Here is a 24,311-nt window from a genome sequence, read left to right on the forward strand (position 1 = left end):
AGCAGGTTGAAAGCTTATGAATAAGAATTAGAGACCAAGGCAACAAAGGGAACCTTGTGGCTGGTGTCTACTACAGGCTGCCTGATCAAGGGGAGCCTATTGACAAAACCTTCTTACTCCAGCTACAGGAGGCATCGTGCTCACAGGCTCTCGTCCTCTTGGAGCACTTCAACCATCCCGACATCTGCTGGAAAAGTAGCACAGCAAGCTATAGGCAATCCAAGAGACTCCTGGAGTGCATTGGGGATAACTTCTTAAGCCAGGTAATAGACAGCCCTACCAGAGGGGATGTGATACTAGACCTGTTCGTCACCAATGCAAGCGAGCTGATCGGTGACATCAAGGCTGGAGACAGCCTGGGCTGCAGTCATCATGCACTCGTGGATTTCACAGTCCTGAGGGATATGGGTCAGGTGAAGAATAAAGTCAGGACCCTGAATTTTAGGAAAGCAAAATTCCAGCTCTTCAAGGAGTTAGTCATTATGAACCCCTCGGAAACTGCCCTCAGGAACAAGGGAGCAGAACAGAGCTGGCAGATCTTTAAGGATGCCTTCCATAAAGCACAAGAGCTCTTGATACCCAGGTGTAAAAAATCAGGGAAGGAAGGCAAGAGACAAGCATGGATGAGTCGAGACCTGCTGGTCAAACTAAAGGGCAAGAAAGAAACGCACAGGCAGTGGAAGCAGGGACAGGTATCCTGGGAAGAGTATAGGGATGCTGCCTGGTTGTGTCGGGATGAGGTCAGGAAGACCAAGGCGCAGCTGGAGCTGAACTTGGCAAGGGATGCAAAGAATAATAAGGGCTTCTACAGGTATGTCAGCAAGAAAAGGAAGGTCAAAGAAAGCCTACCCCTGCAATGAATGTGACTGGCAAGCTGGTAACAATGGACGAGGAGAAGGCTGAGGTAATCAACAACTTTTGTGCCTCAGTCTTCACTGGCAACCTCTCTTCCCACACCTCTCAAGTGGATGGACTGAAAGATAGGGACTGGGGGAGCAAAGTCCCTCCCACTGTACGAGAAGATCAGGTCCGTGACCACTTGAGGAACCTGAACATATATAAGTCTATGGGACCTGATGAGACGCATCCCAGAGTCCTGAGGGAATTGGCTGATGTAGTTGCCAAGCCACTCTCCATGATATTTCAAAAGTCAGGGTGAAGCCCCTGGGGACTGGAAAAAGGGAAACATTGCAGCCATTTTTAAAAAGGGCAGAAAGGAGGACCCTAGGAACTACCAACCTGTCAGCCTTACCTCTGTGCCTGGGAAGATCATTGACAGATCTTCCTAGAAGCTACGCTAAGGCATATGGAGGACAGGGAGGTGATTTGGGACAGCCAGCATGGCTTCACCAAGGGCAAGTCCTGCCTGACCAACCTAGTGGCCTTCTATGATGGAGTAACTACATCAGTGGACAAGGGAAGAGGTACAGATGTCATCTATCTGGACTTCTGTAAGACCTTTGACACTGTCCCCCACAACATCCTTCTCTCTAAATTGGAGAGATAGGGATTTGATGGGTGGACTGTTCAGTGGATGAGGAATTGGCTGGATGGTCACATCCAGAGGGTAGTGCTCAACGGCTCAATGTCCAGATGGAGAACAGTGACAAGTGGTGTCCCTCAAGGGTCCATATTGGACCAGTACTGTTTAATATCTTCATCAATGACATAGACAGAGGGATTGAGTGCACCCTCAGCAAATTTGCAGACAACACAAAGCTGAGTGGTGCGGTTGACATGCCTGAGGGACGGGATGCCATCCAGAGGGACCTGGCAAGCTCGAGAAGTGGGCCCATGTGAATCTCATGAGGTTCAACAAGGCCAAGTGCAGGGTCCTGCACATGGGTGGGGGCAACCCCCAGTATCAATACAGGCTGGGGGATGAAGGGATTGAGAGCAGCCCTGAGGAGAAGGACTTGGGGGTACTGACAGACGAAAAGCTGGACATGAGCCAGCAACATGCACTCACAGCCCAGAAAGCCAACCGCATCCTGGGCTGCATCAAAAGAAGAGTGGCCAGCAGGTCAAGGGAGGTGATTCTCCCCCTCTACTCCCCTCTGGTGAGACCCCATTCTGGAGTCCTCAGCACAGGGAAGACATGGACCTCTTGGAGCAGGTCCAGAGGAGGGCCACAAAAATCATCACAGGGATGGAACACCTCTCCTATAAAGAAATGCTGAGAGAGTTGGGGTTGTTCAGCCTGGAGAAGAGAAGGCTGCGGGGAGACCTTACTGCAGCCTTTCAATACTTAAAGGGGCCTATAAGAAAGATGCGGACAGACTCTTTAGCAAGGCCAATAGTGATAGGACAAGGGGTAATGGTTTTAAACTAAAAGAGGGTAGATTCAGAATAGATATAAGGAAGAAATTTTTTACAATGAGGGTGGTGAAACACTACAACAGGTTGCCCAGAGAGGTGGTAGACGCCCCATGCTTGGAAACATTCAAGGACAGGCTGGACGGGGCTCTGAAGAACCTGGTCTAGTTGAAGATGTCCCTGCTCACTGCAGGGGCGTTGGATTAGATGGCCTTTAAAGATCCCCTCCAAAGCAAACCATTCTATGATTCTATGATAATTTTATATATTTTAAACAGTTTGCTTGAGTGCATGCATGCACATATGTTTCTTGATCCTACATGAGGATTAAAAGACAAACATTGCAGTCTTTCTATTGCAAAAACTGTGTATGAGAATACTTAAACTATCTTTCTTTCAGAAAAGTCTCACCAAATTAAAAGGTACTCCATTTACCTGTTCTCTTTTTAATTTTTCACGCTTACGTATAAGCTCAATCAACAAACGCGCTCTTTCAAGATCATGGCGCAGCCTTTGCCAGTACTTCAATTTTTCTTTTAAGGCTTGCATTTCTTCATCATCTTCTCTCTAAGAAAAGAATCAAATGTTTTCATGAAATGAAAAACACTAACCTCTTTTTATAAGCTAGTTTTATGCAATTACAGAACATATTCACAGGAAAGGAGAAACTACTGTCTTACAGTTACAGCACTTGGTCATAAGCGTCATACTGCAACAAAAGAAAAACTCTGGTCAGGGTATCTTCTAGAATTTATCAACTGTCTAGCTGAAAAAAAAAATAAATCTATAAACTGGAAAGCAGTCCTATGGTGAAGGCTATTTACATCAGAAAAAGCATTATAGCAAACAGCAACCTAGCAGTATAACAAGCTGCAAAATAAGATTCAGTATTTTCACATCAAAACCCAAAGCAGGAGAACATCATCAGCTTCTTCAGAAACTCAAGCCTGATAGAAACAAATTCTTGTTGTGCTTAACACAGTCTACCTCCCCAGCACCCAGCAGAATTAGGACACATTTGTAACCAAACAAAATCATTATCACTTCTGAGGACAGGAAACGAAAAGCAGTTTATTAAATAATATAGTAACTTCAAATGGTACTGCAAATGGGTAATGCAATAATACAACCTGTCAGTGAATGGATGAAATAATTTAATTCACACATTTTTAGAAAGAAGTAGTGTTTAAACACTTGCAGTATTTAGTTTGATTTGTACATACAGAAAACAGAGCCTTTCTTGTTTGTTTTTACTATTTTTCATAAGGAAAAGAAGGATATTGGAATACTACCTATAGTATTCAAATGGTTTGGCAAGAACACCATTTTTATGGCCAGAAACAAGGCCATAAAAGTCCTGATACTAGTACCAAGTACACAGAAGAGACATCTGCATTGGAAAATTATTACATTTAAAATTAATATTTTATAAAAGAATCTGAGAAAGATATCCAAAGCTTTGTATGCTTGCCTGTAACTAGCATAATGCAATATACACTTGATAAGTAATGGTCATGTTTTTGTTTTTACTAAAACAAACAATTGATAAATTTTATAAGTTATAAAAAATAGAAGACTAAATAAAAATAAATAAATAAATAAAAACCTAACTAAGCAGATTAACAATAACGAACATTACAAATTGTTACACTCAAAGCAAAAACCTCCTTAACAGAAGGACAATTTAGAAATATCATAGGTCCTCTAAATGAAGCTTGTGCAATTTTTCAGACAGAAGGTTCTAAAAATAGAATTGCAAAAATTGGAAGTTTAAAAAAAAATCTAATAGATTTGCAAGTGCTACGATTCTATGATCTGCATCATATTTTCTTGCTTTATACACTTTGTAGGCAAGTACCTGTGCAAGCTATGAAGTTAGTTTTATTCAAATCTCTGACTTCACTGAAGTTTTGAAAATCCTTAACTATCAACTATCGCTGTATTACAATACAGCAATCTGGAAACAACAGTTCGTTCCTCTTTTAAAAAAAAACACCCACAAAAAAAGATCAAAAAATTGTCGCTAGAAACTTCTAGTTCCCTTTCCTAATGACTATTACTACTGACAGTTATAATTTCTTTTAAAGGAGTTAAGTCTTGACTTAGACACACAGTAATTTAACTATTGAGGGTCAGAATAGTTCAAAGTAAATTTTGACAGAACAAATATTAATATGCACATCTTCAATTCCTTAAAATTCTCAGAGACTCACTGAATTATAAAGTCTACACTGCCACTAATTGCAGTTCTCCTACACCCCTTCATCCTGGAGTACAGATCCCATGTGTGGAAAAGCAACCTAACTGTTCACTGACATAGCTATACAATTTTTTCACAGTTACACTGTTTTTCAGGACCAAAATTAAATTGTGGCTATTGCTAAAAGTGGAAGGCTTGTCCTCCCTTTGCTTGCAGCCATTCAAAGTCTGCTCTTTTGCCCTATGTAATTGCATAGTTCATGGAACTGGGGAACTAACCCTGCTGAAAGCTAAGTCAACAAAACCATACCAGTTTTAAGGTGGGCCAGGAAACTTAAATACAGCAAGAAAAAAAACATTAATTTGTTACATCAGGTCTTGAGGTAGTTCATCAGAGACTTAAGTATTTGGCTAAATCTGAAGGTGCAGTTGCACTTTTAAAAAAAAAAATTATTATTCTTTTAGTTGAACCAGTTGTTTGACAAATTTCATTGCGTAAAATAGGCAGATAGGTGTAAATATGCAGATGTGACCCGAAGTATCAAAAGCAGCTTGTTTGCTTTTTTTTGTGCACACACACACTTCCTTCTTGAACATCACACTGTCTTGGGGATTAATAGCAAGCCTCCAATTTTTTGACACTTCTGTACAAAGTAATGTTGGCAGACATGATTATAATAGCTAAGATATGACCTGCTCGGTTGACATGGGGAGAGTGATCGACATTGTCTACTTGGACTTCTCCAAGGCCTTCGCTACGGTTCCCCATGGCCTCCTCCTGGACAAAATGATGTGTTATGGCCTGGACAAGTGGTCAGTGCAGTGTGTGAGGAATTGGCTGATGGGCCGCACCCGAAGAGTGGTGGTAAATGGCTCTTTTTCAAACTGGCAACCCGTCACAAGTGGGGTCCCCCCAGGGATCGATACTGGGCCCAATGCTATTCAATATCTTCATTAAGTGATCTGGATAACAGGATCAAGCGTAGCCTGATGAAGTTCGCAGATGACACCAAATTGAGTGGGGAAGTAGACACTCTGGAAAGGAGAGCCACCCTGCAGGAAGATCTGGACAGGCTGGAAGAGTGGGCTAACAAGAACCTTATGAAGTTCAACAAGGACAAGTGTAAGGTCTTGCACCTGGGAAAACATAATCCAGGAGTGCAGCTCACACTGGGATCCACCTGGCTAGAGAGGAGCTCTGTGGAAAGGGACCTGGGGGTTTTGGTGGACAGGAAGTTCAATATGAGTGAACAGTGTGCTGCTGCAGCCAAGAAGGCCAATAGGATGCTGGGTTGCATCAACAAGGGCATCACCAGCAGAGATAAAGAAGTCATTATCCCACTCTACTTGGCGCTTGTCACCTCTGTACAGTTCTGGTCCCCGTTATACAAAAAAAGATGTGGACAGGCTGGAGGGGGTCCAGAGAAGGGCCACCAAGATGATCAAGGGTCTGGGAAGGCTGCCATATGAGGATAGGCTGAGAGAGTTGGGTTTGTTCAGCCTTAAGAAAAGAAGGCTTGGAGGTGATCTCATCACCATGTACCAGTACTTAAAGGGGAGCTACAAAGAAGATGGAGACTCCCTTTTCACAAGGAGTCACATGGTGAGGACAAGGGGTAACGGTTACAAGTTACTCCCAGGGAGACTCCGGTTGGACACGAGAGGAAAATTTTTCACAATGAGAACAGTCAAGCATTGGAATAATCTCCCCAGGGAAGTGGTTGACTCCGCTACGCTGAACACATTTAAGACTCAGCTGGACATGGTGCTGGGCCATCTCGTCTAGATTGTGCTAGAAAGGTTGGACCAGATGATCCTTGAAGTCCCTTCCAACCTGGTATTCTATGATTCTATGAATACCTGAAGGGAGGGTGCAAAGATGACCAAGCCAGGCTCTTCTCAGTGGTGCCCTGTAACAGCACCAGAAGCAATGGACACAAACTGAAACACAGGAGGCTCTGAACATCAAGGAAACACATTTTCACTGTGAGGGTGACTGAGCACAGGCACAGGTTGCCCAGGGATGCTGTCGAGTCTCCACCCTTGGAGATATTCAAAAGCTGTCTGGACATGGTCCTGGGCAACTGGCTCTAGGTGGCCCTGCTTGAGCAGTGGGGTTGGACCAGATGACCTCCAGAGGTCCCTTTCAACCTCAACTGTTCTGGGAATTACTAATTAGTTTGTTTTTTTTTCATGAAAAGCTCAAAATAGAAACACATACAAAACACACAGATCAAATAATAGGAAGCAGTATTGACCACGATATTTTTATGACTACATCAATTAATGAATTAATCAGCAAATAGCAATGCAATTCAAACAAAAATAATAGTTCAGCTTTAAAGGGAAAAAAAATTCAATTTAATACAAGTAAATGACTATAAAATGCATTCTTAAGTTCTAGAGGCTATTTTACAGGAACAATTCCACTGGAAGTCAAACACCTGTAGAATGGAAAGAACACAGCCATCTACATTTTCAGTTCAGTTAAAAAAAGGTAACTGAGATGCAGTAATAATTTCCATATAATGATGCTTCACAGCATTTCAAGGTCTACACAGAGGGATCAATATACAGAATACAGAAAAGAAATTTTAATTATTTTCAAAGCTACCCAGTGACTTGAAACCAAAACAACAAAAGACTGCCAAAATTTCTTATGTCACTGAAGAGCTGTTAATATTACAAAAATGGTAAGCAGTGTCCGCATTACAAAAACGGGAAGCAGAAGAGTACCGCTTTCTGAATCTGATACATATCTGGAGTGACTATTTTTCTGTTTTTCAGCAATTCTGACTGGTAAATGTGTACAACTTCAACCAACCTAGATGTATTTTAGACAGGATGAGTTTTACTGGAACAAAATATCAGCATAAATTTATGCTTGTCTACAATCCCACTTAACTATGGCAAAAGTGAAACTAAAAGTTGAAACAGGTCTTTGAACTTCATCAACAACTTGCTCTTTGTTCTGTTATTACTGAACAAGGTGGGCAATAAGGACCTGAATTTGAAAACTGTAAACTAGCATGGTCTAACCTTTACTCTATAAAAATCCCTGTTTTTCTCAGTTGTAAGTGTCGAAGACAACATTTGCTTTCCATCTTTTGATGAATTTAAAATCAAATTTATTTTCTGTCTTACTAACTCATAGCACATTGAGGAATGAGTTCCTCACAAAAGACACAATACTAGTCAATGAACAATGGTATTAGGATAGTTTTGGTGACAGGATTTTTGTGAAACATTTAAGCGAAACAAAAGAAGAATCTACACAAATACACGTTTTTTTCATACCTCACAAATTAAAAAGGATTAGATAATGCCCAATTGCCAATACAGGTCATATTACTTAGGAATAAGGAAAAGAATTTACTCAGTGCTGAATAAGAGAAAGTTTTTACTCCATGCTATGTTTCCTGGTTAATTTTTTACTCTATAAAATAGATGTTCTGATTTCTTCTTATAAATAAAAAGTGCGTCACATACCTGTTGTGTGTTTCTTTGTGACTGTAAACTGGACTGCAGCCTTCTCAACAGAGGAACACCATTCCTAGACAGTCTTTTAAGCAACCAGTAACTGTGCACTCGTTCAACAAACTGCTTCTTCCGCTGAATGGCCACCTGATTCATAATCTTATTTAATCTAAAATACGGAAAAACTGATATTGTATTTTTCACAGCAAAGCATAAAACGTATTTGTCTATGGAAGTTAAACATCAGATATATATGAATGTATAACATAACAACAGCAGTGATCACCATATTACTGTTTTCTTTCAATGACATCCCTTTTGGTACAATTATTTCTGAGCAGTAGGTTACAATCAAACACAGCTGCTTGACACCGTAGTTTCTACCAAATACCTTAAGGTACTTTATAAAGCTAAAGGGCATCAATTTTTTCATGATCATTACCTCAAGAGCAATCCCAGATTAGGGCTGAGAATAAAGCTTTATGTGCATTTTAGAATAATTTTCCTGTTGAAAATAAAATCAGAAATAAAGCTGTAAATCCCTACAAAAGTTTTCAGATTGTTTGTTGCCATCTTCACACAGAATTAGTTGTTTATTTTAAAGACAATATACCTTCAAACTTTTTACATAAAAACACACAACAAAAAGCTTGTATTACTCATCTACTAATATTAAATTTTTGGTAAACAAAGCAAACAAAAAATGTAAAACAGAAGAACACTTATGATTTTACACCACACATACGATGAAAATATCCACACAGGAAAGATGCAAGAAAGGACAATACAAACAGTTAAGCACAATATGTTGATTAAATAAATAGTATTTTCTCCAAACTTATTTTTTTACAGGTGCAAATACTGTTTACGTATACTCTGTTTACAAATACTCTAGGAAAGTGCTATATGAACATCACATGTAACAAACCTGACTACTATTTTTTTAAATGACGACACATTAAAATGTCCAAGTCTCACACACAACACTAACCTCCCAAAACTTACATTCAAAAAAAGGTTTTGTCTTTGTATGGTATTGCAGGGATTTGTCACTCGTGGCAGCCCTTGCAAAATTAACACAAGGTGCCCCAAGGCACCAGCCACCTGTATTGTTAAGGGGTTTGTTCATTTGTTTGGGGGCAGTGGTGAGCTGGAGAGAGAGAAAAGGATTTCCCCGAGCTGGACATAAGACAGAGTTAGAGAAAGGATAATATCAATGAACAGAAACCTGTTAGTTCTTCACTCAGTATATTAGTACCCATAGAAAAACTCTACAATGGATAGTAGGAGGTTTATCAGAGATTTGCCAATAAAATTTAATACCAAAATAGGCAAAATTAAATTCAAGAAGTGCCTGATTTGTAGACAACCACCGTGAGACGTTTAAATAAAAATCAGGAACATATATACATATTAGTATTCTTTTGCTTTTTCCCTTTTAATATTAGGAATAAAGCAGTTTCTCAGGCAAGTGGTAGAAGAAAAGTAGTCAAATATACCTAAACAAAATGTAAAGCTATAAGTAAACCTTGGTTAGAATAATTGTTAAGAGTAGCTGGAAAACATGAATGATCTTTTTCAGACAGACATACAAGTGGTTTTACAAGTGAGTTCACCAAAGGTCATCTCTCCCTGGTTGTTTTTTCAGGGCTGCGTAGAAGGTAAGGTGCAACAGGTCTACTCAGTGATACGCTAACTGTAGCTACAGAGCTTTCAGTCATCACGGGGTAAAGGCAGAGCAAACACAGTTTCTTTCCAAAATACAGTGCCATTGTGTCCTTTGGTTCTTCAGTGACATTGTTTTTCAATGAATAACTAAGCCAGTTAGATATTCTTGAAAAATTTTACCTTAACTTAAAGCTTAGAAAGTCTGCAGATGGACTTAGGACTGTCTCGTAAGTCTTTCACTGAAGGGCAGAGGCAGGCTCCACAAAGACTTACTCAATGCAGAACAGGCCTTAATGTGACCATATTAAACTTCAAACACAACAGAATTACAATTAATCATAGAACGCAATCACAATCAATTAATTACTTTCACATCTCTCTCTTGGAAAGAACAAAACCTACTGAACAGAGTCAAAAAGAGCAAGGCCAAATATATACCTATTTGAAAAGATGAGAGAATCATAACTTAACATGAAGAAAGGTATCTTGGCTTCATGCCCATCAGATGTGGCAAGACTAAGCAAACATCTTTAATTACAGCTTTAAGTACATTTGCCCATTCACATAACAAACCATTCTATTCATAGATAATTGTAATAGCAAAGTGCTAGAATAAGCTTAGGAAAGATGTTCACAGAAGATATTCTCCACCTTTAAAAACACAAATAAACAGAAGGTAATTTGGAGTGCAGAAACTACCTAACAAGGGGTAGGAATCTACTCCTCTCTGCCTTCCCTCCAAATAAAACCAAACAAATATTGGCTACTCATATTTCATTTAGACACCAGACTTCGGTAGCGGCAATATACCACCAATCACCCCCCCTTAATTTCTCAAAATACAGAGGTCAGAGGCTCTTCACATGGCAGATATCTACAGAGCCCCTACACCAGGAGCTTATTGATATAATGATGTTACACCTGCTGTTAGACCCTAAGAACCCACTAACCATAGCACAATTCTTTGATCATCGTTTTGCTTAGTCAGATACTCCCAGGTAGACTGTTACTGTCCAAAACACTTTAAACTTTGACAGACAAAGTTCAAACCAGAATTTTGAAATTCTTTGAGGTCTTAAAGGAGCTTGCTGCATATTGCACTTCCTTTTTTTCAATAGAGAGATGTACTTCAAAAGAAATCACTGAAGAGTAAAAAAGTAATTTATATATTTGAGGCAGGTAAGGGAGAGCTGTTTGAAGACTTTATAATTCTGCAATCCAGGATCTGACTTGCACAAGACAGGATTAACTGCTACACTACACTGACAAATCCCCCACGCAGAGGCAAGGCTTACAGAACTTAGGTCACCACCCAGAACTACACAAAACACCTCAGCAAAGGCATTTTTTTGCTAAGGTATCGGTCCACCCTAGAACTTTTTCCATGTATAAGAGTATCACGAAAGAACAGCTTTCTGTAGTGTTTTATTTTCTAATGGCAAGTCAAGCATAGTAAGTACCAGGAGAAACAAAATATCAGATATTTGAAATGCACATTAAACACAAACGTATCAATTAAACCTGTGCTTTCTCTTCAGAAAAAATAGACCAATCTCATTACTTAATAATTTTTCATATCTCTGTTAAGATTGCCAAGTAAGTGCGAGACTACTATTGAAGACAGCTTACAAAGAAGAGAATGTAGGAACATACATCTGGAAGATACTACCAGAGTTACTGTCTTCCCTATCACAATTGACTTTAGATATGCTGGGGAGGAAAAAAAGCCACAACTACAGCGACTACAGAAAGCAAGCAGGGAGACGAGAAGTGTTCTTGCTGTCCAGGAACAGAGAATTTGTTAAGACAAAATTTCCAAGGAACATACTGAAATGGACCATGTTAAGTGCTAAATGTTTTTCTCAGAACATTTAAACAATTAACACAATTAAGCTAAACCCAGAGCAGAACAGTTCTTACACTCTAACTTGCTGCAGCCTGACCCACTGTTCTGAGCCCTTAAGAAGAGCTCGTGTGGCTCACAGTATGTTGTTTTTCCCTCAACTTACCAGTTATTTAAAATAAAGTACATTGAAAGAAGAATTTGAAAATTCTTAAAAAGGTGGCTGCGTTCCCATGCAATTCAGTAGCTGCTGTTATATAACGGGGCCCAAAAAAGAAGCATTAGTTTTCAATCTGATGACCACTGCAGCCTTTTGATGTTTTGGCACCACCCGTCATACACCCTCTTGTTTTTTCCTTTTTTTTGGGCTACATTCCAAGACTACACAGATGTCAAAACATTTTTCAGAACTGTTTTATTTGTGCCACAGGCAACTGGGAAAGCCAGTACTACTTCCCTTCCCCATCCCCACTTGTATCCGACTGTAAAACACTGTGACATGCACTGCAAACATGATATAGAGGTATCATGCAATTCCCTGCTTGTCTTTAAAAGAGGGAAAGATCACTTTTCAACTGAAGCTTTCAAACAGCACCTGCAGTTCCCAGCCTGAAACCATACTTTAGGCTGAAGTGTAAATTATGGCATTAAAAATACGCTGCATTTACAAAAGCAACAAAAGGATGAGGAGAGGAAACTGGTTTGTTTTGAAAGGTTAAGACAGACTCAAATAATTTAATTTAAAATGAAAGTTAATATACAACAGCTTTGATGAGAAACCGTAATTTATCAGCTGATCTACACCAACCCTCTCCTCACACAGAGAGCATTTGATGGATAATCTACCCCACAAAGGGCGATACTCTTAATGGCAAAGCATTCAGAGAAAGCTGAATGTTACTCAGTCCTGTGTTTCCTCATCTTTTAGATAAATGCATAAAATAATTTTCGTCAACATAAGACATGTGCTCTTGTCATATCAGCAATCTCACAGCTTCCTTCTTCCTATTCATGACTGCCTTCCTCTCCCAGTTTGTTACATGTCACTGTGGCAACTATGGCAACTGGTTACAAGAAAAAAGTGAAAACAGTATTTTTTGTGACTAACTATGCAGCCATTTAACATAAGAAAGCCAATGAGAGAGAATCAGCCACTTTTCTATTAATCATCACTAACCCCTCCACAGACCATACATGCTTTTTAACCCCACAGGTATCATTTTAGTATCATAATATATGAAGACTTCTACAGCTTCTTTCCATTCTCAAGTTTTCAAAATACAAACTGGAGAGAAAATTTCCTTAAGCAAGTATGTGATTTTGCCAGTATTGCTACAGTAACTCAGGCAGAAGGAACTTAATATGAAAACCTGTAAGATTAAGTAAGATCAAATACCCACTAAAAACCAATCAATTTTTAAACATGAACTAAACCTAGTATTTTAATTACTATACTTGTTCTGAGCACCTGTTTCATCAATTTGATATTTTGAATCTTCCTTTATCCAACATAGCTGTAATTAAGGTACATGCAAAAGACTAGCAAAACTGAATTATACTCTGTAAAATTGTATTTAGTATCACTAAAATCCCAGTTTCTTTTGACCTACAGTAATACCCATAAACAATCAAATGATGTTCCACTTTACTGGGCAAATAAAATACCTCTATTTTCCAACACAAAGACTGTAGATATGTTTCTAAAACCTGTCAGGACAAAACATAAAAAAATCTAAATTGAACAAATTGTAACAAAGTAAACTGAGTTTCAAGAACATTTGAATTTTCAAGTCTCGCTCAGCAAAGTTCCACAGAACACACCGAGACTCTTAGGAAGCAGGAATGACACAAAAATTACCTACAGACAATTATAGTAATTCCATTGACACTAACTGGAAGAGAATTAGCAGAAAAACAGAATGAAAAGCTATGAAAGCGTCTATTTTGGGAACTGGAATTAATTCTGAGGCCTTGCCAACTATTCCTCCTAGCTCCGTATCCAAAAACTTCAGCTTTCAAAGATGAGAAAGCGTGCTTGGACAGATGAAACCCTACTCTTCCCACACAGAACCTCTGGCAGCAGCTGCCTATCAACCAGTGTTTGTAAAACTTGCCTTTCAATATACATTTTTTTTCTTTTTTTTAAAACACAGTGGAGAGAGAAAGTTTTGTTGCTGTGTCTGTATGTTATCCCTTCCCTCAATAAAAAGTTCAAGTTACTGTATGATTTCTTAAGTAAAAAGAAAAAACAAACAAACAGTTTTGATCAGCTTTAAAGACAACACAGGTAAGATGAATAACTATGCAAAAACTGGAGTCCATTCGCACGTCTTTATTTCCTTTTGAAAAAGGATAAGGATAAGGTTTCTTTTGTAACTAGAGAAGTCAGCTATGTATCCAACAGGGTATATATCAAATCCTGAAAAGACTAACAACTATTTCATTTAAACTTTTGTGCGACACAAGTCTGCAGAATCCCCATGTGGCAAATACACACTTTCCTAATTACAACTACTTCCCAGCTTTTGCATTGAAGATTTGAAGAAACCGGAATGTCCTGTTCACGAATCACTGCCCTTACTAGTCTAACACAGTGTTTAATCATCTTCACAGTTATTCATTTTTGTCTGTATGTTTTAAAATTCTAGCTACTGAATTTGCCTTTCTCTGCTAGGTTGAGAATCTAACAGTGTATCTACTGATACACCTTCTGAAGCCCAAACGTTTCTCCAGGTTCCTATTCTTTATTCTACATTTATTAGTATTTAAATAATATTTCATTTTGACTGAACATGTAGGTAGCGCATGACTGTGAAACCAAGCATCTATTTTTCTACTTGACCAAACAGCTTGTAAAATTTTTCTTGGACAGGAAAGTAGAACGTTGAACTTAATAGTTCAGAAAACGTTATGTTATTTCAATCAATTCTCCATTAGTTGTAACAGGTTACTTCATACCTATTCTAACAATTAAGTTTGTGATCTTCCAAACCTCTGAATAAGGAAAAAAAAACAATCAAAAAACCCCCACCCTGCCATACTGGAAAACCTCCTTAGTCTTCTCAGAAAACTCACATGCATAGATTTACTTATGCTACTTCCTATACATAATACTGAGTCATGACTTTTCCTTAAAATTATCCAAAATATTTTTCTGTGCTTCTTTTCTTTGTAGTAGTCAGAACCATAACACATGTGACTTTGAAATCTAATCTCAAAAGGCTAAATTCACATCAGCAGAAGATAAAGTATTGATCAAAAAATCACCTTTTTATCTGTAACAGAAGAAATATCAGAATTTATCTACTCATTTTTGTGCACTCTGTGACTTGACTATTGAATAAAAAACTGCTGGGAGACAGTTCTTCAGACAATGTGTTCTGAAAATCATGTTTTTGTACGGCACTTACAAGATGCAACACCCTCTAATTGCCACCAAAAAAATCTAATGAAAGTTCACATAACTGGTGAAACTCAGAAGTACTGAGAAATAAAAACACAGGAATTTTCATCTTCATAACTTCATTATCACATATATAATCATTGTGGACTGAAACCCTTAGAGGATGCACAGAATACTATGATGCACCTTATAGAAATATCTAACATATTAATTTCTGTTTTATTGTTCTTTGCCCTGTACATGCAAAATAAACAGAAAACAGAAAAGAAAAAAAAAAATTATGTACACCACATACCTATACCCATTTTGTAAAAAGGGCATATTTAAATACGAGACAGCACTTCCATCCTCTGGATTTTTAGGGGGGTGAATCACTCCTCGGACATCAATCAACATGGCTTTTAATACCAGGTATACAAGTATCTTCCCCATTATTTTTACTCAAAACCAAAATCCACTTTTACAACTTATTTAATAAGTCACATTTTCTCAAACACATTAATTATTCTTATTTAGTAAGTCAACCAGAGTCAAGATGAACTCGCTTGAAAATAAAGCTCTAAGTTACCTTATTTTTTTAAATACCACTGAGGCAAAGCTAGTGAACACTGTAGTAGCTTTTTGTTTGATTTAGGCAATATTTTTTTTTTATTTAAGCAAAGCAGTTAGGATGACATCAGCAGTGGTTTCCACATGTATGAGAAAGTTTCAAAGTTGATCAATCTCACAAGAATCATCAGTGAACAATGACTGCGAGCATCCCCTTCCACTTTACCTAGGTGATTCCATCATCTAATTATTAGGTACAGCCATAAGGCATACCTACATAATGCTCTCCTGTAATTAAAATAAGTATTTCTACATGATTGTGTGGAAGTATACATACATGTATATTCAAGGATAAACAGCTAACAAACATTAGTCTGGATGTATTCAGCTTTCAATTTTTTTTGCAACACTAGCTCTAGTAGTATGTTTCAATGGCTTTTTTTATGCTGAATTTTAAGCAGCATTTCTTATTATTTTCCCTCACTTAAAAAACTTCCTGAAGGTATTAAAAAAAAAAAATCCAGTACCCTAAAAAACCATTAAAACAAAAGAAACCCACAAGCCACATGTATGATTAAGAAGCATCATCTGTGAATGCACACTAACAGTGTCTCAAAGGCCCTGTAAATGTTCCTTTCTGCTTATATTGCGTTTCATCACTTTCTGTTCACTTATTTTTCTGGTCCATACTTCATTTTAGAGACAATCAAGATTCCTGTGTCGAGATAACAAGACTACATTTAATTATTTGATAAGACAATTCAGGATAGATCAATTGGATAAATAATAAAACAAAAGAAAACACTGGTTCTACCCTGAGACATACAGTAACAGAAATACAGATTTACCACCAGAAGCAATACACTTTCTAATAAAAGCAAAGGTCAATATAGAAAAATCAATTAATTTGCAGCACATAAATGTTGATTTCTAAAGACAGCTGAAAATATTTAAGTCTCAGCAATTTTTGCTCTCAGTTATCTGCCCACTACTTATCTACTTTTATAAGGATCTTTTAATTCTCTTTCAATAATATGACGCAAAACAACTGATCCATACAACATGGAAAACAAGGATAACACCTCATTCCTACTTATTATGAAAGTGGGGCCTTTTTTGCTTATTTTCTGCTCTCTGTACAAGTATTGTACTTCAAATGCTTTCTTAATTTCAGACACTACAAATATACCATGTACAAACCAAAACTAAACATGAAAGAAAATATTTATATACTTCAAAATATCTGTTTCCACTTAATAGAGCAATACTTGCATGAATGGTATTTTAATAAAGCAGATTACATTGTATCTCAGTGTATATTTTGAAAATATTTAAGATTAAATACTTTATATCACATTCAATTTCCCACCAAGTGTATAGCCACAATATCCTAGTTTCACAACATTTTTTAAGAACACGAATATTGACTGGCTTTGCTTTTCATCAAGCAATCACATTTTAAATGCCTCTTTTTGACACACAAGATCAAGAGACTACACCAAAACGATATTTGTAGTAAAGAATCAAGCACTCAAAAGTAAGAGAAATCAGATAGTTTTCACAGCTAACACTGCAACTCTTCTCCTTTGTTTATCCACCCTACTCCCTTACAAAGGACAAGGATGAACAGCAACAGGGGGGAAAAAAAGATCCACAAGAAATGGAGCACAGAGCCAGTACAAGATAACTCACATGGACAAGAAGCTAGATTTAGATTGCCAAGTCAGCCCTAAAAGTTAGGATTTCCTAACTTGGAAAATGTGGACCTGCAATCTAAATAAAATATTTCTAGTGTTTTATTAGGAAAAAAATAATTGTTCATCTACTAAGCAAAATTTGACCATCACACATCATCAGTGGAGTACGAACACTGCAAGAACAAATTTGCCACTGTCTTCAGACAAACTAGCTGGTGGCAGTGGGAGGCCACTTTTCTGACGACCGTTTGCCAACAGGTGCAGGTACTGCCTGTCCCTCTCATATGGAGGTACAGTTTGAGGGAGCATCCTTCCCCACTCGCCCCCCCACGTAACACAGCTGCTCCAACACTTCCCAGAAACATGTGACTTGTAGACTAAGCTCATTTCTGCCTTTTCAACAACAACAACAAAAAGCTGATGAATGTAAGCGGTACAACGTAAGCAACAATCTTCAACAGTTCTATACTTCAAGAAAAATTGAATGGAATTTCCTAGTAAAGAGACACCACACTTCTGTAGCCAGAAGGCCTGATGCAAATCATACACACATAAGAGGTTCCCCAGTGGTCCCATACACTATTCCCAGTGCTAAGCAAGTTACTAAGAAGTCAGCACTGAAAACTGAAGTCATCTTAAGGTTCTAACATGACCTACTGCACCTTTGGAAGCGCATACTTAGGTACAGACTTTCTAAAATACCTAGGCAACAGGACAGATAGATGCTCAGCATTACTAAAAAAAGGAAAAAAAAAAAAAAGAGACAGGGGAAGCAAGCATTCACCTCCTACCATCAATGGTTAAAACCTTGTGATCCCACACCCTTAAATCAGTAGTTCACAGATGATAGTCTGAGAGGTCATATAATTAGATTACAAATGACCTACAGAATGACACTATGTATGTAATTTAACAGCAAAAGCTTGCAGTATGACATCTGTGAAAGAAATTCTGGTAACTGAAAAGTGTTCAGCTCTAAAAATCATTCAAAGCAGTAGTGTAGAAACCTGACCTGCAGGTAAGATGAAATTCATGAGCTACAGAGAGTAGAAATTATGAAGTATGTTGTTCTACACCAGTCTCTTTAACATATCCTGTACATTAAGATAGGTGTTTCAGAAAACAGAATTATTACAAATGGTGTTATTAAAATGCCCAGCCTTTAATATACACTCACTATCCAGGTAAGGAAACAGCATAAAATCCTTCCGCCTTAAGCTAAACATAAATGGCAAGAGGGTTTTCCTCAAGCTTCAGCAGGTGTGCTCAGGGGCTACATCCACCAAGTATTTTCCCCCTCCCTATCATCTTCATATTTCTGTATTCTCCAGCTACCAACTCTAAAGAACCAGCCATATGCCAAGGAGACATATATTCTAGTTATTAATGATTAAGAAAGTACACCAAACCAAACATCTCCACATGTGCCTCAATTTCCAGAGATGCTGAAAACATGTTCATTTCAAATTCTTCAGGCGAAAAGCACTAGTGTTTAAACACTAAGCATATATGTTTCTTCTCTGCTAATTTAAATAGCTTAATTACTCTTCCTCGAGATCTCTGGAAAGGCAAATCATGTTTCAGCTCCAAGGGAAAAAAGTGCATTAAAAAACAGATTAGAGGAAAGGGATCATTTAAATGAAGAATGCTGCGAAATGATCCACATCATTCATTATTACTTTATGGGTATGTATTTAACTCAAACACACGAGTTCTTCTAAAGGGCGGGGGGGGAAGAATAGCAAAAGACTATTAGACAACTGGGATTTGGGTCTGCAGTATAATCACTTTTCCTCAGTTCTGTTTTAATTCAGGTATTAGTTTTCTAGGACTAAGGACATTCACATTACAAACAGTACTTAAGCAAGAGTCTCCCTTAGATGAAGACAAGCAATTTTATTTACAATTTTATTTAGTTAGTTAGTTATTTTATTTTTATTGTAAATTTTATTTACAATAAAGCTCAACTTCAAAATAGTTTTGAACTGTGTGCATTTTTTACACTTCTGACATATAGGAACTATACTTGTGTCCATGAACATGAAACTGAGGACAAACAGAAGAAAGCTGAATCTCTCTACAGTCTTGAGAAGAAATTTAGTAGTTGTTTAAAAAAAAACCAACCAAAAAAAACCTCTTTGTACTCCTGTTCCTGGCATCTAATGACATTGTTAAAAAAAAAATATCTGACAACAATATCCTTTTAGGGTCTGGCTTTTATGAAAGTTATCAATGGAAAGAATTGACAGAGGTACAACTGAGAACATTCATTCTAATCCTCAGCTCTCACTTAGTTCATGTTCTTTCTTACTTTGTCTTAAAAAACTAAAACACACTATACCACCAATCAGGATTGTCCTAATTAAGACAAAGCCAAATTCTTTTATATGAACTCCCCCCTCCCATAGACAACAGTACCTGTTTAAATAACAGTATTAGTTGCTTATTGCCAACTTAACCTTTTCTGCAGCGCATCACTAAACAAAAATACCATTTTACCAAGCAAATCATAACAGAAACAGTGCAATCAATCTGATGTTTGTGAACACCACACAGGAGCTAAAGGCTGTTTGTCAAAGTCAGTCAATAAGTAGCTACTTGCATTAAGAAAACTTATTACGGGAAAGGACTGCAGTCTCAAAACATGTATTTATTTACATTAATTTAACCAGCCTTAATTGTCCACTACCTGAGATCTGGGAGTCAGCTTTCAAAAAAGCATGGTTTATTTGTATTATTTAAGAGCCCTCACTGTCCTGAGCATTCAGAGTCCTGTCACAGTACAAACCATGAATCAGCACATGGAAGTGGTGCCTGTTCTGAGAAACTTTCTAAACTACTGTTGTTAAATTAGTAAGAATTTAATTCAAGGGGTAAACAAACATATTGATGTTGTAAATGCTAGAAACAAAACAAACACTCCATAAAGACAAACTTAGTTTTAGTCCCAACAGTCCAATTTTGCATTTCTCAGCCCAGAATGTTATGCCTCAAAGGTTCAGCAAAGCCAAAACTGTACCTTTCCACCCCAGAGCTTTCTGTTATTGCTCGAATTCCAGAAATGAATTATTTCCATTGTTGAAATGCATTATAACTCAGTTTAACTGGAAGAAATCTGAAAAGAGGTGCTACTGTTCTAAGCTAACTCAAGTTCATGCTGAGGTTTTGAACTCCTGAAATAGCAATATTAAAAATCTCTGTTTTGTTCCAATTCTGTTATTACTTATGAAAATACCACTTGAAACACCCCTGCTTTCTGACACGCCACTACACTAGTCTCACTAGATCTAGAGCCATCTGCCAGCCCCCCCCCCCCCCGATCGCCACTGTTAAAATAGAAAAATATGGCATGTTAAATGTAAAGAGCAGTTTCAGTTCTGGTGTTCATGCTTTATATTTGCACTCACATAACAAAAGCTCCTGCAAGAACTGCAAAACACACACTAATACAAAAATCAGCTTAAAAAGACTTCTTACAAAGTATAAATTCATAGGCAAAGACAAGATTAGGATTACAATTCTTTGTCGCACGCATTAGTTCATATTTGTTCAAACACAAACATTTTACTGAAGTTACAGGATAGATATTTCATAGCACCATTGAACGGGAGGGCACATCCATTTCAGGTTCCATGACTAAGAATATATTAACCAGCTAACTTACCATCACTTACTTGCTAACTTTTCTAAAAAATGTCTGCAAGGTACCAAATTCATCCAGGCCTTGATAAACGCTATTGCATTTGCAAAAGGAAAAATGCAAATTTAGGAACAGCCTCCTGAAAAGTTACTACGCCCCATAAGGACAACATTTCCTGGAGCGTTTTTTGTACTAGTTACATAGATCTTACAGTACGAGTTTATACTTAATTTAGGAGAGATGAACAAGATTCAAATCTTATATATGAAAATGTAGTTTTCATTTTGTGGGTCTTAAAATTTGGAAAAGAAGTTTAGATTCCCAAACTATGAATACAGTTAACTGTGAGCTTAGCTGTTTTTTTTTAATATGAAGTTCAACCACATATGCTATTCTGAATTCAGTGGTTCATTCTCAAAAGTACAGTGAATGACAACAACTGAGCACACCATGTGATTTGGTCTGACAAAATAAAAAAAAAATGAAAGAAAAGGTTTCTGAAGACAAGACAGACCATTTGACCACTTACTAATTTTTCTGGGGAGTTACTGCATTTTTAACGCAGTTTCACAAAAGCACCATGTACATAATTTACATTAATCCTCTGAGTATGGCCTTTAAGGAAAGCATGTAAGAAATGCACAAAAAACCAAAAAACAAGTCGGCATCTAAAAGCATTGGTTTAAAATTAAACAGATAATTAAGTAAAGGTTTCTCTCACTTGCATAGTTTGCTTACCTCTGTGGGGGGATATAAGGAGCAGATACTGTTGGCATAACTGTACAGGGTTCAACCACTGTTTTCTTGGCCTTTTTTGTCTTTTTTCTGACTTTTGATGTAGACCTAGCAGTTCTGACTGATCCCTCCTTTCTACAAACACCATTTTTGATTTCAGCTTCTCCATAAATATTTAGAGGTCTCCGTGTACAACCTGGTGGAGTATGTACATCGCAATAGGCAGTCTTTTTTACAGAGAATGTTGTCCCACTGCCAGTTAGCTCTTTCACAGGTTCCATCTTCATATATAGACCGGCCTTTTGAGCACACGTCACATGGAATGCAGTATAGCAGTTTGCTTTGTGGCACTGGATGCAGGCACCAACACCCTTCTGTTTACAGAGGTAGCATGTTAACTTCCATCTGGCTGGGGGAATGTTCCTGACACCATCAATTGGCTCAATAAAAACTGTATTGGCAAATCCAACTTCTGGAATCCACAAAGCACACACCACGTGTCCCCAACGATCATCATCAGTCTTTTTAAAGGCACCTCCCTTGTTTGGGCACAGCACACAGTCTACAGGCCGAGAACGGGACTGCAGACAGTGTCTGCAGAGCCACTGGCCCTCAGGTATATATGGCACCCCATAGCATTCCTGATGTACTGCTAAATTACACATATCACAAAACAGGATTACATTGCTGTTCTGACATTCACCATCCATGCATATACAACACACTGCATCTTCATCAATTAAAGACTGATGATCACCCTGTTTTTGGTTCTCACAGTAAGACTCTTTTTCAAACCTATCCATAAGGAATTCAAACATATTTTGTGAAACAACTGACACTCCATCACTTTTCCGCTTCTCATTTATTATTTCTAACCATGCATAATCTTCTTCATCCATATCATACTCAACTTCGTTATCAAGTTCTTCTGCTGACTTCTCAATGAATTTGTAATAAACTGGAGGTCTCCGAGGAGCTGAAGGGGGACTGTATTCAACAATCCGTACTTTTGGTTCTGGAAGAGGAGTTGTTGTAGCAGGTATACCATGTGAGCTCGGCAGAGCTTCATTTTTCTTTTTCACTTTGTTATTTTTATGCCGTTTGCTTCTTAGACAAACTGGTGGTCTTTCACTATTTTCTTTATTGCTGTTGCATTCACTCATTTCCTGGGCTGTAAGATCATCTTCTAATATAATCTCTAAAGGATCAAAGATACTGATCCTATGCAGGCGACCTTCAATTTCTATTTCAACCATTCTTTGAGCTTGAGCGTATGTCAAGGTTTCTCGTGTGGGGGAGTGCTTAATACTGCATGGGGAAGAAGAATGCCTTGCTGCCGATACTCGATGACATCTTCCTTTTCTCCTCATTTGGTAATGTTTACCTAAAATTAGAGCAACAGTTAATATTATGAACTCCAAACATTCATATTAAAATATTAGTTTTATTATAGCAAGAAAAAAAACATCAGTTCTATAGCCCCCAAGCTATCTACTCCATTTAAAAAAAAAAATAAAAAAGCCTGTCACCCTTACCTAATAGGACTGCTCACACTGTTTTCCACAAATTTAACCTAATGACAAATACATCTCCTAAATAGCAGCTTCTCTAAGTAAACACAGCTATACAAAATTCTTAATACAAAAATCCTACAGAAAAGCTATCTGTAAGACCTCTGCATGAGAAAAAAAAACATTTCAGAAGTGCCACAAAAAAAAATTACACCTGTTATATTGTATTAAAGGTTTTCTTACAATGTCTCCTAATACCTTAAGGGTGTCTGCAGTTTCAATTTTTTTTCAACAGCTACAGATTACTTTCGCCAGATCTGCCCCCGAAAGAACTAACATAATTGTGACAGAAAAACAAGTTTCCCCGCAATTTCTTCCAGTGCAAACTGAAACAGTCATGTTAACAAGTCAATTATTACACCTATACTTAAAGCTAGAAAAACAGGCATACTTCCAAATTTGGCAAGTATGCTGTTTGACAGCCCTTTACTTTTTTACTTCTCTCTTCTCAATTCTTAGTGAGCCTATTATTCTTTACAAAATGACAAGGACACAACTGAACTTGCAATGCTCGATATGGTACAGTACAGACTACAACTAGGAAATATTCCACCTGTGAAGCAGATTTGACTTACAGCGAAAACATGCTCCCTGCATGTAAGTGTGAGTGTATGCACATCCTTTTCCCTCAACAGATTCTTCAAGAGTTGTTCTCAGAGCAACTGGGGTAGATAAAAAAATTTCCCTGTCTTTAAATCCAATCCTAAGCTCTTTAACATAATTTTCAAGTTTATCACTTACTGGAAAAAGATTGTTCCGCATACTGTACAAAGATAGCTCTCCCCCCCCCCCCGCCCCCAAGCACCATGACTAGGACAAGCATGCATTTTGATCACAACATTTCTAATTAAAAGCTTCCATACTTATGCCTTTTGACATTTTAATGTTGGGGTTGTTTTCCTATGAGGGTTGAAAATATTACAAAACCAACTGATAACTTCAAGTTTAAAAGTTCTATCCCCCTCCTTCCTTCTTCCTAATAAATCATTAATAAATAGCAAAATTCAACCTCAGCTACAGAAAAACTCTTGATCTTTAATCACTGGCTTAAAGTATTATCAGGCCTCACTGTTGCAATTCTGACCAATCAGAAATTCTGCACTTCACGTCAGTGCTGTGTATTAGTTAAAATAATGCAACTAGTGTTAGCACGTACTGCCAAAATAGCAGAGAACTATAGAGATCAAAACACAATTATCGTTAAAGACTGGTA

At 37.7% G+C, this 24,311-nt stretch overlaps 1 protein-coding gene across 6 annotated transcripts in view; it reads right to left on the minus strand.

Moving 5' to 3' along the window:
• BRD1 (bromodomain containing 1) overlaps positions 1 to 24,311 on the minus strand; it is a 64,306-nt gene that overhangs the window by 36,684 nt on the left and 3,311 nt on the right. For 4 of the 6 annotated variants that reach the window (XM_087764567.1, XM_087764565.1, XM_087764568.1 and 1 more), the window contains exons 2-5: positions 23,674 to 23,760; positions 21,531 to 22,911; positions 8,005 to 8,161; positions 2,752 to 2,883 (exon numbers count right to left, since the gene is read on the minus strand). In XM_087764567.1, coding sequence (XP_087620693.1) covers positions 2,752 to 2,883; positions 8,005 to 8,161; positions 21,531 to 22,911; positions 23,674 to 23,695 — 1,692 coding nt within the window. In that variant the 5' untranslated portion in view covers positions 23,696 to 23,760. Of the gene's footprint in view, positions 1 to 2,751; positions 2,884 to 8,004; positions 8,162 to 21,530; positions 22,912 to 23,673; positions 23,761 to 24,311 lie in introns of those variants that run through there. The other 2 variants (XM_087764566.1, XM_087764570.1) reach the window with 2 other exon arrangements.

The sequence above is a fragment of the Nipponia nippon genome, unplaced genomic scaffold, assembly GCF_047370975.1.
Source record: "Nipponia nippon isolate SJK-2023a ecotype South Korea unplaced genomic scaffold, ASM4737097v1 scaffold_3, whole genome shotgun sequence".
NCBI lineage: Eukaryota > Metazoa > Chordata > Aves > Pelecaniformes > Threskiornithidae > Nipponia > Nipponia nippon.